General features: G+C 44.2%; 2 protein-coding genes across 4 annotated transcripts in view; one reads left to right on the top strand and one right to left on the bottom strand.

Moving 5' to 3' along the window:
• Nucleotides 1-2,928, top strand: part of serpinf1 (serpin peptidase inhibitor, clade F (alpha-2 antiplasmin, pigment epithelium derived factor), member 1) — a 21,317-nt gene extending 18,389 nt beyond the window's left edge. For both annotated transcript variants that reach the window (XM_069143976.1, XM_069143977.1), the window contains 5 exons: nt 1,078-1,233; nt 1,319-1,522; nt 1,869-2,008; nt 2,083-2,293; nt 2,375-2,928. In XM_069143976.1, the coding sequence (XP_069000077.1) occupies nt 1,078-1,233; nt 1,319-1,522; nt 1,869-2,008; nt 2,083-2,293; nt 2,375-2,625 (962 nt within the window). In that variant the 3' untranslated portion in view covers nt 2,626-2,928. The remainder of the gene's footprint in view (nt 1-1,077; nt 1,234-1,318; nt 1,523-1,868; nt 2,009-2,082; nt 2,294-2,374) is intronic.
• Nucleotides 2,929-4,828: 1,900 nt separating this feature from the next.
• Nucleotides 4,829-17,170, bottom strand: slco2b1 (solute carrier organic anion transporter family, member 2B1). 2 transcript variants are annotated; one of them, XM_069143973.1, is made up of 15 exons: nt 17,066-17,170; nt 16,243-16,335; nt 15,990-16,127; nt 15,704-15,866; nt 15,352-15,576; nt 13,297-13,395; nt 11,157-11,287; nt 9,354-9,447; nt 9,078-9,242; nt 8,311-8,500; nt 7,847-7,988; nt 7,159-7,328; nt 6,350-6,414; nt 6,125-6,245; nt 4,829-5,946 (listed from the first exon to the last, which is right to left on the bottom strand). In XM_069143973.1, exons 2-15 carry the CDS (start codon nt 16,309-16,311, stop codon nt 5,766-5,768), a joined length of 1,953 nt encoding a protein of 650 aa, XP_069000074.1. In that variant the 5' UTR covers nt 16,312-16,335; nt 17,066-17,170; the 3' UTR covers nt 4,829-5,765. The 2 variants fall into 2 exon arrangements, with proteins under 2 accessions (XP_069000074.1, XP_069000075.1); XM_069143974.1 differs by having other exon boundaries at nt 16,243-16,984; nt 17,066-17,169.
• Nucleotides 17,171-21,261: the final 4,091 nt, after the last annotated feature.

The raw sequence follows: 21,261 nt of genomic DNA, 5'->3' as shown, positions 1-21,261 counted from the left end.
CAAACACGTACACACAAACACATTAAACACACAGAAACACAAACACACACAAACACACGTTAAACATACACACACAAACACATTAGATACACATACACACACGTTAAACATACACACACAAACACATTAAACACACACAAACACATTAAATACACATACACACACATACACACACAAACACACACACACACACACACATTAAACACACACACACACACACACACTTTAAACACACACACACACACACACACACACATTAAACACAATAAACACAAACACATACACACACAAACACACACAAACACTCACACAAACACACGCACAAACACACATTAAACACAAACACACACACACACACACAAACACACACACACACACACGCACAAACATATTAAACACACAAACACAAATTAAACAAACACACAAACACACACAAACACATTAAACACAAACACACACACAAATACACACAAACACACACATACACACAAACACACACACACAAACACATTAAACACACAAACACATATTAAACACAAATACACACAAACAAACACATTAAACACACACACACACACAAACATTAAACACACACAAACACATTAAACACACATACACACATTAAACACACATACACACAAACAGACATTAAACACACACACACACACACATACACACACATTAAACACACACATACACACAAACACACATTAAACACACACACACACAAACATTAAACACACACAAACACATTAAACACACAAACACACATTAAACACACACACACACAAACATTAAACACACACAAACACATTAAACACACATACACACATTAAACACACATACACACAAACAGACATTAAACACACACACACATACACACACATTAAACACACACATACACACAAACACACATTAAACACACACACACACACAAACATTAAACACACACAAACACATTAAACACACACACACATTAAACACAAAAACACAGACGGGTCAGAACCACGCACACATTAAACACACACACACATTAAACACACACACATTGGTGTGGTTCTGACCCGTTTCCTGCAGGAGGTTCTGAGCGTGTGCAGCAGCAGCTCCATCGGGTTCTCCGTTACCACACCCTTCAGGACCTGCAGCTCCACAACACGCTGCGAGACCTGCTGGCGTCGATCGGGGCGGGGGGGAAAGGACTGAGCAGCGCCGCCCGGGTCTACCTGGCCCGCCGTGAGTACTGGTCTCCGTGATGACAGTCTTCCACCCAGTCGTCCTCCGTCTCGTCCTCCGTCTCTGATCCGTCTCTTCCTCTCAGGACTGCGTCTGAAGCAGGACTTCTTCGGCCTGGTGGAGCAGCAGTACGGAGTCCGTCCCAAGGTGCTGCTGGGCGGAGCCAAAGACGTGAAGGAAATCAATGATTGGGTGTCGCAGCAGACGGGTGGGAAGGTGCAGCGCTTCTTGGCCAAGCCCCTCCCCCGAAACGTCGGTGTGAACCCAGTAACCGCTGCCTACTTTAAAGGTAGATCTAAAAGTTGAACGCTGCCCCCTGCTAGTTGAAAAAACATTCGAATGATTTTTAAATTTGGTTAAAAATCTTTTGTTGTTTTGTTTTACTTTCCTAAATTTTGTGGCGATTAAAAGTCTGTTTTGTTTTTTTTACGAAAGAAGAACGATAAAGTCTACGTACACGTGACCGTCGCCCCGACGACCGATGTTCGCGTCATCGTGGATTTTTTATGAAACGTTAGCAACTTCCGTGACTTTTGTAAAATGACTAAACACGTTAATGTCGCCGCCTCGCTGCCCTCTGGTGGTCGTCAGGTGAACTACAGGCTCGTCTCGCTCCGTGTTCTGTCTGTGATCAGGAAAGTGGACGACCCGCTTCGGGCAGAGCGGCGCTCTGGAGAACTTCCAGGTGGACAGCGGGGCGCCTGTCCGTGTTCCCATGATGCAACAGGACAACTACCCCGTGAAGATGGGAGCGGACTCCGACCTGAGCTGCACGGTGAGCGTCTCTTTTCTTTGACATGTTTGAGACGCGTCTCTGAGACGGTTCTAGACTCCGCCCTCGTCCTGCAGATCGCTCAAGTCCAGATGCAGGACGACGTCAGCATGTTCGTGTTCGTGCCCGACGCCGTGACGACCAATATGTCTCTGCTGGAGGACAGTCTGACGGCCGAGTTCGTGCAGGACCTGTCCATGACGCTGCTTCCTGTCCGGGTGTCTCTCGCTCTGCCCGCGCTCAGAATCAGCTTCTCCACCAACCTGCTGCCGCTGCTGCATGACCTCGGTGAGGTCATCATCCTCATCTTCATCCTCACTCCTTCATCTTCATCTTCATCATGCTCCTCCTCCTCTTCCTCCTCTTCAGGTCTCTCTGATTGGCTCGACAACCCCGACCTGGAGAAGATCTCGGCTCAGCCCGCCAAGCTCAGCAGCCTCCATCACAAGGTCGTCATGGAGACGGCGCCGGAGGGGAACCAGTACGCGAGCGCTGCCTTGACACCGAGTCACCTGACGTACCGCGTGGACCGCCCCTTCCTGTTCCTGATCCGGGACGAAGCCTCGGGGGCGCTGCTGTTCATCGGCCGGGTGGTCAACCCAAAAGACCTGCAGATGTAACACACACACAGACACAGACACCCGGGTGGTCAACCCCAAAGACCTGCAGATGTAACACACACACACAGACACAGACACACACACACACACACACACACACATTAAACACACACACACACACACACACACACACACACACTCTTAGCGGGTCCTAGGAGGATTCAGGTGTTTGCAGGATGTTTAATTGATTTGTTACTTTTCAAGTTGAAACACATTAAAACTCAAACACACTGACGACTGGTTTTTATGAGAAATCAAATATTGTCATTCAAAAAAATCAAATAAAAACAACAATGAAACCGACACGTGTTTCCACCTCCTGTTTGTCTGTAACAAATCAGCGCCCCCTGCTGGGAGCACGCTGCGTCTGCAATCTGTATCAGAATGAGGAACATGTGATGTTCTCACAGCCAACAGGGGGCGCCAGCACTCTGTTCTCTGTCTTCTTCATGACTCCTGAAGGTTCACTATGAACATCTAAACAACAACCTCTGAAACATTCAAATTAGACACAAAAAGTTGAAATAAAATTACAACTGAAATCTGGAAGTTATTAAAGAATAATTAAAAACTGAATCTGACATTTAATGAATGTTATCGATCCTCATGTTTTAATTACATCAGTCAGAGATCAAATATTTATATATTTAATATTAAATCATCAAACACAACATGATAATTTCAAGCTAAAATATGCTCTAATAAATCATAAATTATTTTTATTATGAAATCCTGGAGAGTGACTGATCGACCAATCACAGACCAGGGAGAACATTAACGGGATCAGAGAGGTCGGAGGTTGGTCTCACTTCCTCTAACTTCAGACGGTCTGATGATGAAACAGACCTTTACTCTGAAATCCTGCTTCCTGTTTGTGACTGCGGTTATTTATATAAACACATGATGCACCTGAGTTTCAAAATAATACCGATGAGCGACATGTTTTTGTGTGTTTGATGAGTCAGCAGATTGTTTCTGTCTGAACCAGAAAACAAAAACAAAACAAATCAGAGAAAAATACTTTTTATCTGTTTTATTTCTGCTTGTTTCTATCCAAACATTTATGACATTATTTATAAAATAGTCAGTAATGTGTTTCATGTATGTTTCATGTATGTTTTATGTCAACATGTTACAATAAAGTCTGGAACCAGAATTATAAAGTTGTTTATTCTAAATATTTAACATTATTCCATCACGTTAACATATGTCAGAAACATGGAACAATAATGCTCATGTCTTTCTTATCCTAACAATATATTAACATGTTTTTTTCATTTCATTTAAAATTACATCATCACGACCTTTCACAATAAAAGACACTTCAACTGTTTGACAGTAAAAAATATCCTAAAATGATTTCAGCGTATGTTTAATGGAACATTATATTCGTAATTAATCATTATTATTATTGTTATTATAACAATAATCAGACGCAGTTTATTGAATAGAAAGTAAACAAACCGTTCAGCAGCAGGTTTTTAAGGTTTTTCATGTTTATTTGAAGCTTTTTAAACTTTGTTTGTTTGTCTGAAGTTACATGAAGATGTTCAGGAAAACTTCTGAAAATAAAATATGAAACAAAAACTCTGCTTGCCTTTAAAAACACGCTGCTCTTATTTCTGGAGGGAAACCACCTGAACAGGTGTTTCACCTCACAGCGGCACCTGGTGGACAGAGGAAACAGAGGAGGCTGAAAGACAAGAAAAGCGACTTTAACAAGCACAAACAGTCTGAAAAACAACAAGTAAACAGGAAGCAGAACAAAAAAATATAAACACACATGGGTGTCTGGGAAATAAAGCGGGAGGACTTCAAAATAAAACAGGAAGTGATCACAGGTCGTGACCATGACAGTGGCTACTTACTGTCGCTGATCACTGATGTTTAAACATTTCCACGTGAGACAGACAATAAATCTGTTTTATTAAAGTTGAGTTTTTAAATCAGAAACATTTGATAGTTTGGAACAAATAACGAGACGATGAAGAAACTAAAATTATTTCTGCCTCAAGTTCAAATGTAGAAATATAAAAAAAACGTATCATCTTTTGGCCTTTGAGAATAAAATCCGTAAAATCATCAGACTTCCTGAACGTTTCTCTCAGAAAAACTATAATTCATAAAAGTCAATAAAAATGTTTCGGACAAACAGTAAAACAGGAATAAAAACTGTCAACACCAGCAAAATGAACAAAAACAATGTTGAAGGAAATGTTTATTCAAAGATGTGTCACCTGATTATTAATAAACAAACCGTTGGTGTAAAAAAAAAAATCAAACTCATTTAAATCTCTTCAAAATAAACTTTATTCATATAAAAAAGAATGAGACCTTCAGAATAAAAGCTCAGACTGTGTTGTCTGTATTGTGTCTGTTGTGTCTGTCTGTGTTGTGTGTCTGTGTTGTGTCTCTTTGTTGTGAGTCTGTTGTGTGTCTGTTGTGTGTGTGTGTGTGTGTGTCTGTTGTGTGTCTGTGTTGAGTCTGTTGTGTCTGTTGTGTCTGTTGTGTGTCTGTTGTGTCTGTTGCGTGTCTGTTGTGTCTGTTGTGTGTCTGTTGTGTCTGTTGTGTCTGTTGCGTGTCTGTTGTGTCTGTTGCGTGTCTGTTGTGTGTCTGTTGTGTCTGTTGCGTGTCTGTTGTGTCTGTTGTGTGTCTGTTGTGTCTGTTGCGTGTCTGTTGTGTGTCTGTTGTGTCTGTTGCGTGTCTGTTGTGTCTGTTGTGTCTGTTGCGTGTCTGTTGTGTCTGTTGTGTGTCTGTTGTGTCTGTTGCGTGTCTGTTGTGTGTCTGTTGTGTCTGTTGCGTGTCTGTTGTGTCTGTTGTGTCTGTTGCGTGTCTGTTGTGTGTGTGTGGTCGGTCTGTTCACCGGTCCCTCTGCTGGACATCAGATGAACTGCAGCTCATTAAATATCCAGATGAAAACCATTTGATCATCAAATAAAAACATTGAAGTGAGTTTCAGTCTGAGGACTGATGTCTGGACTTCAAGAGGGACAGTGGACGCTCTGAGGACGTCTCAGCTTCCTGTCAGACATGTCCTCCTTCTCCTGTGTCTCCTGGTTCAGCCTCCGTCTGTCCCTCCGCTCTCCCTCTATCCCTCCGTCTGTCTCTCTGTCCTCCCTCCCTCTGTTTTCCTCGTCTCTTCATGTCTTCAGTTCTTTCTGGGTGTTCTCAGGTGGTGTCCGTCCTCCCACCAGCTCGTACCGTCCTTTCTCTCGTTGTCCTGCTTCCTGCTGACGTCCATCTCTCCTTCGCAGGACGACGACGGTCAACAGGAAGCAGAGCAGCCCGCCGCAGACGAAGACCGCCTGCAGACCCAGAAACCTGAAAACAAACAAACAAACAAACAAACAAACAAACAGATCTGAAGTCATGTGACCACCCGGAACTTTCTGAAGCCTCAGAGGTCTGCGGAGCATCAGGTCAAGGGGAACTCCTGCTGTAACTAGTTGCCAGCAGGGGGCGGGGAGGTGCAGCAGGAAGGGGCGGGGCCTCAGGTTACCTGTGTCTGAAGCGGTCCAGGTCGTAGTAGCGACACGACGTCCGCTTGCCACACTTGTTGCCCCACAGGATGCAGGTGGTGTCGATGATGCTGCCATACAGAACCGGGCCGGGCATGAAGGCTGCGAGGAGACAGACCGGGTCACAACCTTTAATACAGACACATGTCCTGTAGGGGGCGCCAGAGGACACCGTCACACCTGCTGCTGCTTCCTGAGAGACTCACCGAGGACTCTGAATAACATGTACTGGACTCCTACAGCCAAGGACTTGTCCTCCGCAGAGACGCTCCTGCAGCAGACATAGAGACAGAGACAGACAGAGAGAGACAGAGACAGACAGAGAGATACATCATGAGGACAGACTGATCAACAGAAATGTCCTCAGATTCAACGTAGTGATTTATTAGACACAGAAAATCACATGTTCTTTAAATAAAATGACAAAATGTTCCTTTAGACTGAAAACAACAACAACAACAACAAGTGTTTAAATGTCACCAGCTGCCATCTTGTTTTTAGAGCCAGAAGTGACCATATTTGGATGAGCTGGGGAGGAGCCAATGGCACTAAGACCCACCCACCAATACTAGAAACCTGGCTGCACCCCAGGCCTGTCAATCAAAGAGCCCCGCCCCCAAACATATCAGTGTTAGAGTCCTAATCTGAAATGCCCCTGGTGGTCCTCAGTGGAACTGCAGGTTAAAGCTCCACTTTAATAACATGTTTTTTCTGCGTGTTGAAACAGATCTGAGCTGCAGGAATGTTTGATGGAAGATAACGGACGACTGCTGACTCCATTTCTGTTTGTTCGGGGGGGGGGGTTCTTTTTTATCCTGTAATAACAACAGTTCTGACACTCGCTGTGTTTTTATCATGCTGAAACTCTGCAGCTTTGTTTGGTGGCTGTTAATGCTGACGGTGCATTTTTATAATATAATAATATCATAATATACAATATAAATAAATATGGTGAGAGTCGAAAGGTTTCAGGGAAGGAACAGATGTTCCAGGTGACTTCCTCCATGTTTCCTACCTGAGAATCATCATGTACGACGGCGTCTGAGAGAAGGAGGCGATGAAGCTGGTGAGACCCAACAGGACCATGAAGGGGGGCAACAGGTGGGAACACCCGCTGCCACAGGTACCGGGGAGGGCGGAGCCAGGAGCACCGGGACCACTGACACACTGACAGGCGGTGTAGTTCTGCAGAGACAGACAGAAATCAGAGTTCATGATCATCAATTGTTACAAACTGCTTCAATAAAAGAAGGAAATAGAAAAAGAGAATTAAATCATAATAAATTATATTAATTTGATTTACTTCCTGGAAAACAAACGTGTTGATGAATCTGTGATGAGAAATTGTGTTCAAGCTGTCCTTTAACTTCCTGCTGGGATGTTTCTGATGAACACGCATGTCACAGGGAACACGTGTGTTATAGTGAAAAGTGATGGTGAACGTTCCTCCATGTTTTCATACAGATGATGCAACACTTCACCTCAGGGACGTGCTGTCACTTCCTGCACATTTGGACAGAACCTCACAATCCAAACTCACATTTCTGACTCACCACCAGAATAACATCTGATCATCTAATTATTTTAGTTTTAAGTTTTAGTTTTTAGTTTAGTCTCTCCATCCTCACATTTCCACCATTTTTAAAGAGATGACCGACTGACAGCAGAAGAAGAGATGTGGAAAATGATGGGAGGATTCTTACTACGACATTGTTGTTGGAGTCCGTTTTCACGGCGATGCAGCCGGCGTGACACGGAGACCTGAACTCGACGCCGTCCGACCCACAGACCGGGTTGAAGGCCTCGGCGGGACACCGACAGGAGCTGCAGGACGAGCCGCCAGAGCTGGAAACAGTTTTTATATTTTAAAGACCGCAGACACGACATGTTGAAGATGGATATTAGACACAACACAAGCTGGATGGTCCCTCTCCTCTTTCACCCAGAGAAGGCGGTGGTGTTTCTGGATCATGTTTCTATCTGGTTTCTTCTTTGGAGAGTTTTAACCTGCATTTGTGGACGCAGCGATGAACTGTGTTCACAGACGATGGTTTTCACAAGTGTTCCTGAGCCCATGCAGTGATTTCCACTTCAGAATAGTGTGTTTTTAATGCAGTGCTGAAGATCACCACCATCATTAGTTGGTGACCTGAAGGTGTTTTCCTACCTGGAGGGAAAAATCCCAGCGACCTTCTGGGTGGAGCAGCCGATGAGCATCAGCGGCAGGGCGGAGAACACGCAGAGCAAGATGGCCGCTGTGCACAACCTGCTGGCACCGACGACCGACAGGTTGAACCTCCGCATCAGAACTCCGCCCAAGACGGTTCCCAGCACCGCCAGCGGGATGCCGACGCCCCCTGGAGGAGATCAGGAGAACAACAGGTTCTGATCATCTGCTGATCAATTTAACAACAACACATGACATCATATACAGTGTGTGAAACATCATTTCACACGTTTAGGATGTGATGCATTCAAGGGCACCTCCGGGATTTGGACATTTCACGTAAAAATTAAATGTTCCATATTTTAACATGTTTTATTTTCAGTTTAAAGATCCAAAAATCATCTCAGTCCAGTTTTACAGCTTCTCTCTGCTGTTTGTGTCTCTTTAAGACTCAGTGAGCCCTCAGTGATGCTCTCTTCTGATTGGCTGACTGTTTTCTGAGTGAGACGTGTTTCTGCCAATCACAAGTGTTATTTAGTCTTTTTAGCGCCGCAACAAAACGACCACACAATGTTTTCTTCCTCATTAAAGGTTGGACAGTGGGCGTGGGTGAGGGCGAACATGTGACATCCATGTGAGTTTGTGACATCACAAACCTACTGGAAGTCCAAACACACAGTTTCTGATTACACACTGTGTGTGTTTCTCTCTGGATGAAGAGTGTTTACTTTATAATAAACACATAAATCTGAATTTATGTTCCTCACCGATCATCATGGTGGAGAAGGACACCGTCTGGCTGAACTGTCTCTCAATGAACTTGGCCATGAACGTGGCGAGACCCGACAGCAGCGCCGCCAGGTTCACCTGAGCCAGAACCACCAGCAGGTAGACAGGACTCCTCAGCGTCCGCAGGGCGATCCGAGGGAAACCTGCAGGACAGGTCAGGTTAGCAGTGGACATTCAGGACCGCTGCATCCTGCCTGAGATAAAACTGAAGCCCTGAAGTCAGACAGGAAACAGAAACAGGAAAAGACTCGCACTTTTGAGGAAGTGGAGCAGAGAGACTTCCTGTGGGGGGGTGTTCGTCTGCGGCTGCTTCCTGTCCGTTTCCGACTCGACCTCGTCCTCTCCGTCCTGCACAGACATGGAAGGACAATGTCACACGGTGGACGCAGGAAGTGAAACCAGTCTGTCTGCTTTCAGAAGCCCTGAACATCTCGGAGGTTCGCAGAGACCCTGAACGTCTCGGAGGTTCGCAGAGACCCTGAATGTCTCAGAGGTTCGCAGAGACCCTGCACGTCTCGGAGGTTCGCAGAGACCCTGAACGTCTCGGAGGTTTATGTCGAGACGAACCTGAGAGGTTTCTCCAGTTCAGGAGAATCCGTCTGTGATAACATTATAAAGGGTGTAGCATCATTAGCTCCTCTAGGGGGCGCCCTTCTCCCTGAACACTGAGGACGTTGATCAAAAATAATAATCAGTTAACATGATCGTTAACGTGGAGTCATTCCCTCTTTGAGCTCCATGTTTGGTCTCCTCCACCTCCTGAAGTAAATCTGCCTCTCTAACCACGTCATGCTCCTTTAAACAGCAGCTCCATCACTGTCTGACCTCTGACCTCTCACTGGGTTTCACTGTCAGATTACAGCATCATTAAAAAAAAACAAAAAAACCTGAAGTTACCGGACGTCCTGATGTCTGCTGACGCTCTTCATTTCAGCAGGGGATGGTTTATGATATTTACGTTGGACGTCTAACTGGGTCACAGATCTGAACTGTTGCTCAACGCTGAGCTGTTGAATCTGTTCAGAGTCCACAGATTTATGTAACTGATGACTGAAACCAAACCTCACTTTAACTTTCCATTTTGAAAACTGTTTCATAATAACGAAAATGTCTCAGATCAGAATCTGAACTTCTGTTTCATTTACACTCCGATAATCAGCATTTCATGAAAATTAAAGTTTATTAAACTGAGGAAACATCTGGACGCAATGTGATCAAATCAGGGGCTCATTTTGTCCTCTGAACAACTGTTAGTCAGAATAAAACTGTTGGAAGGTGTTTGACCTCTGACCTGAGTTACAGATCTGTGCTGTTTAAACTGAAGTCTGGCTGCAGTTGTTGTTTGTGTCTCTGGAATGTGTTGCGCAACCGTTGGAAAGTTTAACTGATAAAACATGTGCAGAGATCAACTTTCGGTTTGCTTCAGGAACCGAGCCAAGAACAGAGAGCTCACGCACACTGTGATGCAGAAATAAAGCAGAGCTGTATTTACTGTCTTTACTTCAACTACAGCTCTGTTTGCCATTCAAGATTATTTTAAATATTTAGATTTGAAGATTTTAATCTAAATAATACAAAGTTCAATCAATAATTTCAGAGTGTTCCTGAACGCAGCACGGTGATGCACACAGAGGACAAACGACCTTCATGAGGAAGTATTCAGAGTTAATGATCAACATCAGTTCCACACGTTAACGTGTTCCTGAGCCCATGCACTGATTTCCACCACAGAATCGCAGCTGTTTTTAAAGCAGTGAATCCTGACGACTCAAACAGCCTTCAAATAATGGTTTTTGTCTTTGCATCAGATTCTGGCTAAAATTCTTTAAGAACAAAAAAATCTTCAACACACATGTCGCAGAACCCTGTTGCAATGGCGACAAAGTTCAGGTGGTTTGACGCAGCGACAGACAGGAAACTGAAACAAAATGACAAAGAGGGAAGAAGAAGAGCACAAACTAAATACAGCAGGGAGGGAAGGACAACGAGGGACAGGTGAAACTAATCAGGGGTCTGTTGACCATTTCCAGAGCCCCCCCCCCCCGACCCAGACTCACCTCTTTGGGCATGTTCCTGGGGAAGAAGAGGTACGGCAGCGCGGTGAGGAAGAGGAGGCAGGAGGCCACGAGGAAGCCGAGCCACCAGGCGCCGACCCAGCGAAGGTCTTTAGGGTCCAACTTGATCTGGTCTGCAGACCAAACACGTCTTTATAACAACCAATCCATCATCAATAGTCATGTGTATGAAGAGTTTCATTAAACTGCAGAAGAAGAACATTTTACTGATAACGACCACGAAGGACGGATGGAAACTGAGTTTTTCAGATTCTTCTCGGTGGTTCGATGAGACATGAAACACAAAGTTAAAACAATCTGTGAACGTCTGACTCAGTTTAGTCAAATAAATCCAGCTGGTTGAACAGTAACGAAGTTCATTTCAACCAAAAGGTGAATGAAATAAACGAGCCAATGTGCAGAAACAGCTTTTCATCTTTTTCTTTCTCATTCCCAGGTTGATATTTTCACAGGAAGTCCTAACCCAGCAGGCTTTTATTTTGAAATTTGTTTTAAAATGATTAACATTGCAGGTGTGACCGCATTGCTTCAGTTTATATTTCATAACCAACGTGTTGCCGCCTGCTTTCAGCTGCGACTTGTCCGACAGGAACGTCTCCCAAACGACTCATGATGTTTTTATTCTGAATTTATTTTATAGAATTACTCGTGAAGGATGAACAGGAATAAAACCTCCCGATATAAAACCAGGACGACTTCTTACATCAGTTTAGTTTCCAAATCTTTCTCAACGTCTGCTTCAGTCTGACTGTATTTTATTTAAATAAAGTTTCCCTGTCCGAACTTCAAATCATCTGTGGAGCTTCTCAACTTTTCATTTTGTCAAGATTAATTTCTTAAATATGTGTTTTTTTGGTTTCAGCTTTGTGAAAATGTTTAGTTTGTACAGCAAACTATTAATAAATCAATAAAATTATTAATAAAACCACCTGCTTCATCGTGAATATTTTACCTCAGATTCTTCTCTGAGTATTTTTGAGGACTCGCCAAGTCGTGCGTCAGAAAAGCTCAACATCAGCCAATAAAACGAGGCGCCGACTGTTTGATGAGTCAGCGACCTGTTGAGCAATAAAACTCTGAATTAAAGCATCAACAACAGAAAATAATCCTTCAATCCCTGAAGGAGACGCTGACAGGCTCACACACCTGTTCCTTCTTCTGTACGTTCACACACACACACACACACACACACACACACACACACACACACACACACACACACACACACAAAATGGTAAAAATAAACAGGTTTCCATTTGAGCTGCGTTAATGTTGACGGCGTCGAACAAGCGAACGTCGACTGAACGTCTTCAAACTGTCGCGTCCTGGAACAGAAACGTGAAATCTGATCAGAGGAGGGGGAAGAGGATATGGAGGAAGAGGGGGCGAGGGGGAAGAGGAGGGGAGGGGGAGGAGGAGGAGGAGAAGGTGGAGGGGGAGGAGGGAGGAGGTGGTGGAGGAGGGAGAGGAGGATGTGGAGGAAGAGGGGGAGCAGGAGGAGGTCTCAGGTCGATATCGACTCCTCATTGGTTCTCGTGGGTTCTCGTTGGTTCTCGTTGGTTCTCGTTGGTCCTCGTTGGTTCTCGTTGGTTCTCGTTGGTTCTCGTGGGTTCTCGTTGGTCCTCGTTGGTTCTCGTTGGTCCTCGTTGGTTCTCGTTGGTTCTCGTTGGTTCTCGTTGGAGGTGTGGCCATGCTGTGTAACAGCTGTTCTATTCTCAGATTTAAGCATGAGGTCAGACGGAACTTTTTATCAGTAAGACAACGATCTGTTTGAAGTGACACTTCCTGTTTTCAGCATCATTTCCTGTTTTCAGCATCATTTCCTTCAGTGAACTCGTCTGATCCATCTGAACTCTGTTGCTCGTCTTCACATCAAGAAGAAATCTGATGGTTACATCTGGTAAAGAAACTAAAACCGGGTTCACAGAAGATTCATCACTTCATCTCTCTCTGAATTGTTTGATTGAAGCTGCAGTTTTTTGTCCTCTGAGGAAACGACCCTCATTAATCATCTCTTTTCTGTTTTCATACCGTGGAGAGACAGGAAGTCCTCCCTTCCCTTTCAAATAAGTGGAGTGTAAACAGTCCAGCTGTGAAACATCAGCTTTGAGCATCTCCTCACCTTTGGTCAGTGTGTTGAAGTCGACGTAGTATCGCAGCATGAAGGCGCCGGTGATGAAGCCGAGGGCGGGGCCGATGGAGGTCACGGCGAGGAGGATCCCTGGAAGGAGACGCATCCTGTCATCTCATGATCAAACATGAAAACGCTTTATTTGGTGTTTTCTGGTTTCACCACAAGGACCGATACAGGAGATCATTCCTGCCCACCGCCACCGCATAAAACAAAAACTCACCCCTCGCTAAATCCAGCACACAACAATGACACCCTTGCACTGCTGTTTTGTTTGTTTTGTTTTAATTCATTGCACTGTTGTTTAGTTTAGTTTATTTAATATTATTCTATTTTAGTTTATTGTTAAAAATATTTGTGCATTTTTTTTTAATTATCAATATTTTTGCCCTGTAAATGCTGCTGGAACGTAAAAATGTCCCTGTGGGATTAATAAAGTATCTATCTATCTATCTATCTATCTATCTATCTATCTATCTATCTATCTATCTATCTATCTATCTATCTATCTATCTAAATACAGTTCAGCTTCAGGAGTTTCCATGACAACATCATGTCATTCATTAGTAAAACAGCAGCTCTGATCAAATTATAACTTCACATGTTTGTAGCTGATCGGTTGTCGATAAGACAGACGATAAGAGAGCCGAGTTTGTTCTATACGAACTTTAGTTTTGGTTCATGGTGGACACTGACCTCCACACAGCAGGGGGCGCTGCAGGGAGAGGGACCACACTGTGTCACAGCACCACCTGTGCAGGTCTGAGGACAAAGTGGTGTCGAGACTCCTGGTTTAAGGTTTAATTCAGGTTTAGATTTAGGTTCAGGTTTAATTCAGGTTCAAGTTCAGGTTTAACTCAGGTTTAGGTTCAAGTTCAGGTTCAGGTTTAGGTTTAGGTTCAGTTTCAGTTTCAGATTCAGGTTTAGGGTTAGGGTTAGGTTGAGGTTCAGTTTTAATTCAGGTTCAGGTTTAGGTTGAGGTTCAGTTTTAATTCAGGTTCAGGTTTAGGTTTAGGTTCAGGTTTAATTCAGGTACAGGTTTAATGCAGGTTCAGTTTTAATTCCGGTTCAGGTTTAGGTTTAGGTTTAATTCAGGTTCAGGTTTAATGCAGGTTGAGGTTCAGGTTTAGGTTTAGGGTTAGGGTTAGGGTTAGGTTGAGGTTCAGATTCAGGTTTAGGTTGAGGTTCAGTTTTAATTCAGGTTCAGGTTTAGGTTTAGGTTCAGGTTTAATTCAGGTGAGGTTTAGGTTCAGTTTTAATTCAGATTCAGGTTTAATGCAGGTTCAGGTTCAAGTTCAGGTTTAGGTTCAGGTTCAGGTTTAGGTTTAGGTTCAGTTTTAGGTTCAGGTTCAGGTTCAGGCCTAGGTTCAGGTTCAGGTTCAGGTGTCTCCGTCCATTCATGGACTTGCAGCCTGCAGCGTTTCTGTCTCTGATCCGTCCAGTCTAAACTTTGTTCTGATCACATGACCTGATTAAATCATGTTTTTATTTATTTTTATGATGCTCAGCTGAACTTCTGAAATGTGAGTGAATTGAAACAGTCGGCAGAGATCAACCTGATCAACCTGATCGAACTGATCAACCTGATCGAACTGATCGAACTGATCAACCTGATCAACCTGATTGACCTGATCGAACTGATCGACCTGATCGAACTGATCAACCTGATCGAACTGATCGACCTGATCGAACTGATCAACCTGATCAACCTGATCGAACTGATCGACCTGATCAATCTGATCGACCTGATCGAACTGATCAACCTGATCGAACTGATCGACCTGATCGAACTGATCAACCTGATCAATCTGATCGACCTGATTGACCTGATCAATCTGATCGACCTGATCGAACTGATCAACCTGATCGAACTGATCGACCTGATCGACCTGATTGACCTGATCAATCTGATCGACCTGATCGAACTGATCAACCTGATCAACCTGATCGAACTGATCGACCTGATCGACTTGATCAACCTGATCGAACTGATCAACCTGATCAACCTGATCGAACTGATCGAACTCAACAGGAAGTGCTTGTTACCGAGGTAGAGTGGCGAGTTCTTTCTGCTGGCAAAGTCGTCGATGTAGGAGATGCCGAAGGGTTGGATGGGGACGGCTCCGATGCCCAACAGCAGCTGACCCAGCAGCAGCAGGGGGTAGACCATCTGCTGGGCAGGGCTATCCTGCTCCGCGCAGGTCTGATTGGACGGTACGGTGGTGACGCTGCTCCCTGATTGGCAGAGACCCGAGCTGTTGTCACTGGAGGCTGATGGGAAATGGAAAGGAAGAGGGGACAGGTCAGATTTACGTTAGCCTCAAGTTAGGTTTAAATTAGACTTACTTTAGGATTAAGTTTAGGTTAAAGTCAGGTTGTGTTGTGGGCGTGGCCTCACAGCTGACGCGGTCCGTGTAGTGGTACGCTCCGCTCAGGAAGTGCGGCATCGCCATCAGCAGCGAGGCGAGGCACGCCAGCAGAGCTCCGCCCCCAATGTAGCGCGGCCGGTGGACTCGACTCCCGAGGAAACTCACAAAGACGATGAGGACGGTGTTCCCCACCTGGACACACACACACACACACACACACACACACACACACACACACACACACACTTTAAATAAACATAAACCGGACCTGATGGAGGTCGACAGGAAGTGATCGGTCAGAAACAGGAAACTGACCTCGTTGAAGGCGGCCAGAAACCCCGCCTTCTGGCTGGAGAGACCGTAACGTCTCTCGATGGTGGAGATGGAGCTCTTCATGTAACCCGACACCAGCAGCTGAGACAACTGCAGCATACTGTGGCAGAACACAAAGAACTGAAGAGGAGGAGGTGGAGGAGGAGGAAGAGGAGGAGAAGGAGGAGGAATAAATAAACGTTTCTCTTCGTCTTTCCTGCAGCTGAACTTAAAACCAAGCGAAGCGGAGTCGGACCTTGATACTGCTGAAGGGGCCGCGGGGCCGGGCGGGGTCAGAGGTCACGGTGAGGTTATTGGTCCCCATGATTTAACCTCTAGCACACGGAAGCTGTGAAACACAAACACAGACGGTCTGCAGCGACACATCAACAGGAAGTATTCAGAGTTATTGATCAACATCAGCTCCACATGTTTACGTGTTCCTGAGCCCATGCACTGATTTCCACCACAGAATCGTAGCTGATGACCCAAACAACCTTCAAATATTGGTTTTCATCCTCGCACACAGTTCAAAAGATGCAGCAACAGACAGGAAACTGAAACAAAGTGACAACGAGGGAAGAAGAGCTCACAGACTAAATACAGCAAGGAGGGAAGGACAACGAGGAACAGGTGGAACTTGCTTTTCTATTATTCTATTATTATCTTATTGCTTCTGTATGCTGCTGTAGCGAAAAAAAATTTCCCCTCGGGATTAATAAAGTAACTACCTAACCTAACCTAACCTAACCTAACCTAACACGTGCTTACAGACTCCACTTTATTTGAAAACACTTGAAAAGTCACGTTAGCATCAAGCCACACAGGAAGTTAGCCGGCTCGGCTGGTGGGACGTCTCTGGTGCTGTCTACTGAGCATGCTCAGTCTGCATTCATGTGGTCAACGTGGGAACGTCTCACCAGACACCAGACAGGTGTGAAGAGGTTTCAGTCCTGAGAGGAGCGATCTTCATCGTACTGCCGTCCTCCTCAAGTCTCCTGCTTCACACAGCAGCTCATGAAGAAGCTTTAAAAAGTCTGAAACGTCCAGAGAGACGAACAGAAAAGATCCGGACTTACCCTGAACGCAGCAGCTCGCCTCCGTTTCCTCCTTTCACTCTTCTCAGCTCTGATTCTCTGGTTTCTTGAACACATGCACAGTTTCCAGCTGCTGACGGACCTCCAGCTCTGCTGCCCCGAAGAAGGGAGGAGGAAGGAGGGAGGAAAGAGGAGGGAGGAAAGAGGAGGGAGGAGGGAGGAGGGGACAGAGGAATGTGAGCCTCCGGTGTTGGAGGAATGAAGGAAGCAGTGAGCTGAAACTATAGGTTAGATAGGCTAGGTTAGGTTAGGTTAGGTTAGGTTAGAGTTAGGTTAGGTTAGGTTAGGTAGTTACTTTATTAATCCCCGAGGGGAAATTTGTTAAACATAAACTCAGAACAAATGAAGGAAAAACAGGTTTTAAAGGTTTTAACTTTCAGATTCAAACTGATCGACATGAAGTTTTTCAGCGTCTGGCACAAACATCTGTTGTCATGGTAACAGCTTACCATCAGCAGCTCCTGTTCACACCTCAAACTTATATGTTGACATGACGGCCTCTGATCACGTGACCCTGAAGGAAACCTAAAAACAGACCGATTGTCAGGGAACCTCTGCAGGTACAACAGAAAGCTGCTGCACCTGAAAACATCTTCATCATGTCTGTGTGATCAGTGAACCTCAGACTAAACAACAACAACAACAACAACAACCTGATCAAAGTCAACTAAACAATGAACAGACCTCCTGCAGCATTCAGTGACTGAGACGTTTAAGGACCATTAGAAAAACCACAGATACATTTAAAAACCTTTAACTCTGAACACAACTTATTTAAAAAGATGAACGACATGAAAATAATTTAAATTAAAGTGACAATGTGTCTGTGATCAGCTAATCCCTGAAACTCTACAAAATAAAATCATCAAACAGCCTCCAAAGTTTAAACTAACATTAAAATGAAAACACTTCGAGAACTTCCTGTTTGCAGACTGTAGGAGGAGCTGCAGCGCCGCCTGGTGGATGATAGAGGACCTGCATGTCCACAACTATCAATTATAATATCATGCAATTTCATTTAATTTAGTAAAATATAAGCTCAGTGTGATGTCATCATATCATTTATTAAAAAAAAAAATTTACAAAAAAAAATCACTTTAATTTTATTTAAGAGCAGGAATAGCAGAACAAATTAAACAAATGATCTTTTATTAATTTACGATCAATGAACAGAAAAAACAGAAATAAATAAATCAAGACAACATTACTGAAACCAGAAAAAGTTCCAGGTTTAAATTAATTACATCTGCTGCGCCACCAGGAGCTGATAGTGGAGTCATGTGACCAGCAGTTGCTGTCCAATCAGAAGTCCTCTAAACTGACAGAGGTGTTTCTGAGCCAGCCCCTAGTGGTCCTCAGTGGTACTACACTTTAAGACACTTTTCAGACCCGGAAACTTCCAACATTTTTAAATTCAGTCCGTTTCACCACTTAATGATCTTCAGTTTGCAGAAAATTACAGAATTATAATTAGTTGATTTATTCATACATTTACTTCAGTGATGTTTATCAGGAAGTTTTGTCCCGTTAAAATAAATTACTTCCACATTTCCTGCTGACGTCCTGGTGTCAGATTCCTCAGAAGGACCAGTAGCCAATCAGAGAGGAGCATTCACAGTCACATCCTGCTGACTCACATGTGATGCTCTGCAGTAAAGATGAGTTCAGCCTCAGTGAAGGAGGATGAAGAGTAATTACACCTAATCTGGTGTTCAACATGAGGCTCTGGGACACATCGTCTCACACCATCCCACATCATCTCACACCGTCCCACACCGTCCCACATTGCCTCACACCGTTCCACATCATTCCACATCGTCTCACACTGTCCCACATCATCTCACACCGTCCCACATCATCTCACACCGTCCCACATCATCTCACACCGTCCCACATCATCTCACACCGTCCCACATCATCTCACACCGTCTTATATCATCTCACACCGTCCCACATCGTCTCACACCATCCCACATTGTCTCACACCGTCCCACATCATCTCACACCGTCCCACACCGTCCCACATTGTCTCACACCGTTCCACATCATTCCACATCATTCCACATCGTCTCACACTGTCCCACATCATCTCACACCGTCCCATATTGACAGGTCATCATTGTAAATGAGAATTGGTTCTCAATTGATTTTACCTGGTTAAATAAAGGTCATATATATATCATCTCACACCATCCCACATCATCTCACACCGTCCCACATCGTCTCACACTGTCTCACATCATCTCACACCGTCCCACACTAGCATGACCTTTGCTCCACATCTAGTTCTTTAGAATCAGGTCGCTCTGATTGACATCTGGCATCAGGAGGCCATTTCCTGCTGCAACCTGAAGAACGTTTTGTGTTTTAATCCTTTGGATCAATATTGATGTTTAAACAACTGATGATGAACTGGTTTATTTTTGGGGGACTTTTCCAACATGTGGAAGAGGAGCAGGACTGAAGCGGTTAAATGTACTGATGAGCTCATGTTTGACTTGAGATCAGAGTCCTTTATGGACATCATCTGTTTTATTTCACCATTTATTTTCCTGTTTTTTGGTGTAGTTCCGATGTCCCCAGTCGGTGTGATTCAGTCTGTGTCCATCAGACTGCTGAAGAAAAACAAACTCTGAACGTTTCTTTTGAAAACTTTGTGTCCTGTTTTTGTGTGTTTGTGTGTTTGTGTGTTCAGACCTATGTGATCTCTCTGTTGGTTTGTGATTACAACGTCAATCTCCGCTGCAGCTGTTACATCTTGGGAGCTCAGGGGACCACGCTGCCCGCTGGTGGTCCACCAGTTTCATCACCATGTGGTCCAGGAGATAACACGTGTTAATGTTTATTAAGAACACAGATGATCATTAACAGCTGCTTCCTGATGAAACAGTTTCTGATGATAATTAGTCCTCTGGGAGACAGGAGGTGTTTATCAGGATGACTCTGACCACAGGGGGCGCTAATGAGGCGCTAATGAGACGCTCCTTCAGGGACTTGCTGTCAACATGACGGACCTCTGAGAGTCGGATCTGCATCACTCTGACAAACAGAGAATGTGTAAAAAAAAACCACACATTTTGACATGAATCATCCTGAAAACATCCAGAGAGAAAATATCAGAAATAACTAAACCGCCACAAAAAGACAGGAAGCAGTGAGAACTTCCTGTTTTGATGCTAGCAGTTTCCTCCTGCTGCCAGTGTTTGCGCTAAATTAGGCTAAACTCATCCTGATGAGTACCTGAGATGTATAATTTGATAACAACAATCAAACTTTTTTTGTGTCGCAGCTTTTATACACGATGGTGAAGATTATGTTTTTTTACAAGCTGGAAATAAGACAGACTGAATGTAAAAAACCTGAGACGAGCAACAAAATATTATTTAAACAAGATGAATGAGAGAACATTCAAAGCAATAAATTAATAAATGATGTTGATGAAAGTTCATTATCAAAACTTCGGCTCACTGTTCAAACAACAACGAGCATAAAAACTCAAATGATGTGACCTTTCTGTGACCTTGAACTTTGACCTTCGACCACCAAACTGTAATCAGTTCATCCTTGAGGCCAAGTGAACGATTGTGTCATATTTAAAAAAATGAATGCCTCACTGCAGCCTTTAATTTAATGAACCTGCTGGTCACTGAGACATCTGGGAGCTCTGTGGCCTCTCATTACATTACAGTGATAGCTGCTGTACAGGAAGCCCCTCCCACTCCAGTCTGCATGTGACTGGTAGCCTGCATGTGAGGCTTTTAGGGGACATCTGTAAATTACAGCGTCTACCGATAGCCTGCATGTGAGGCTTTTAGGGGACATCTGTAAATTACAGCGTCTACCGGTAGCCTGCATGTGAGGCGTTTAGGGGACATCTGTAAATTGTAAGTCCAACAAACAATTAGTCAGTCTCTCTTCATCAAGCTACATAAAAACTAAAGACTTGTCCCGTCGTGTTTTTCAGTAATTATCTTTAGTTGAAATAGATTTTTATTGTTCAGGAACCGGTTTTGAAATCAAGGTACCTCGACGGACACTTTCGCCTCACTTGAAGTGATGTGTCCTGACGTAGTCTGTTGATGGTCTCCATGGCCACCAGGTGGACTGTTACAAAGCACCTTTCCTCCCCAGATGAACGCATCTCTTTATAAAAATGACACACAGGTGGAGTTCTGCTT

The sequence above is a fragment of the Embiotoca jacksoni genome, unplaced genomic scaffold (genome assembly GCF_022577435.1).
Source record: "Embiotoca jacksoni isolate LCO1_2020_lvr unplaced genomic scaffold, fEmbJac1.0.p SCAF_118, whole genome shotgun sequence".
Taxonomy (NCBI): domain Eukaryota; kingdom Metazoa; phylum Chordata; class Actinopteri; family Embiotocidae; genus Embiotoca; species Embiotoca jacksoni.
This window is presented reverse-complemented; position numbering and strand designations above follow the sequence as displayed.

What these genes read in the sequence shown, in the direction of transcription:
- slco2b1 (XM_069143973.1), bottom strand. Translation starts at nt 16,311, where the DNA reads ATGGGGACCAATAACCTCACCGTGACCTCTGACCCCGCCCGGCCCCGC. An exon ending in TTCTGGCCGCCTTCAACGAG is followed by an intron (nt 15,867 to 15,989) that starts GTCAGTTTCCTG and finishes GTGTGTGTCCAG; the next exon opens with GTGGGGAACACCGTCCTCAT. An exon ending in GCTGGGATTTTTCCCTCCAG is followed by an intron (nt 7,989 to 8,310) that starts GTAGGAAAACAC and finishes AACTGTTTCCAG; the next exon opens with CTCTGGCGGCTCGTCCTGCA.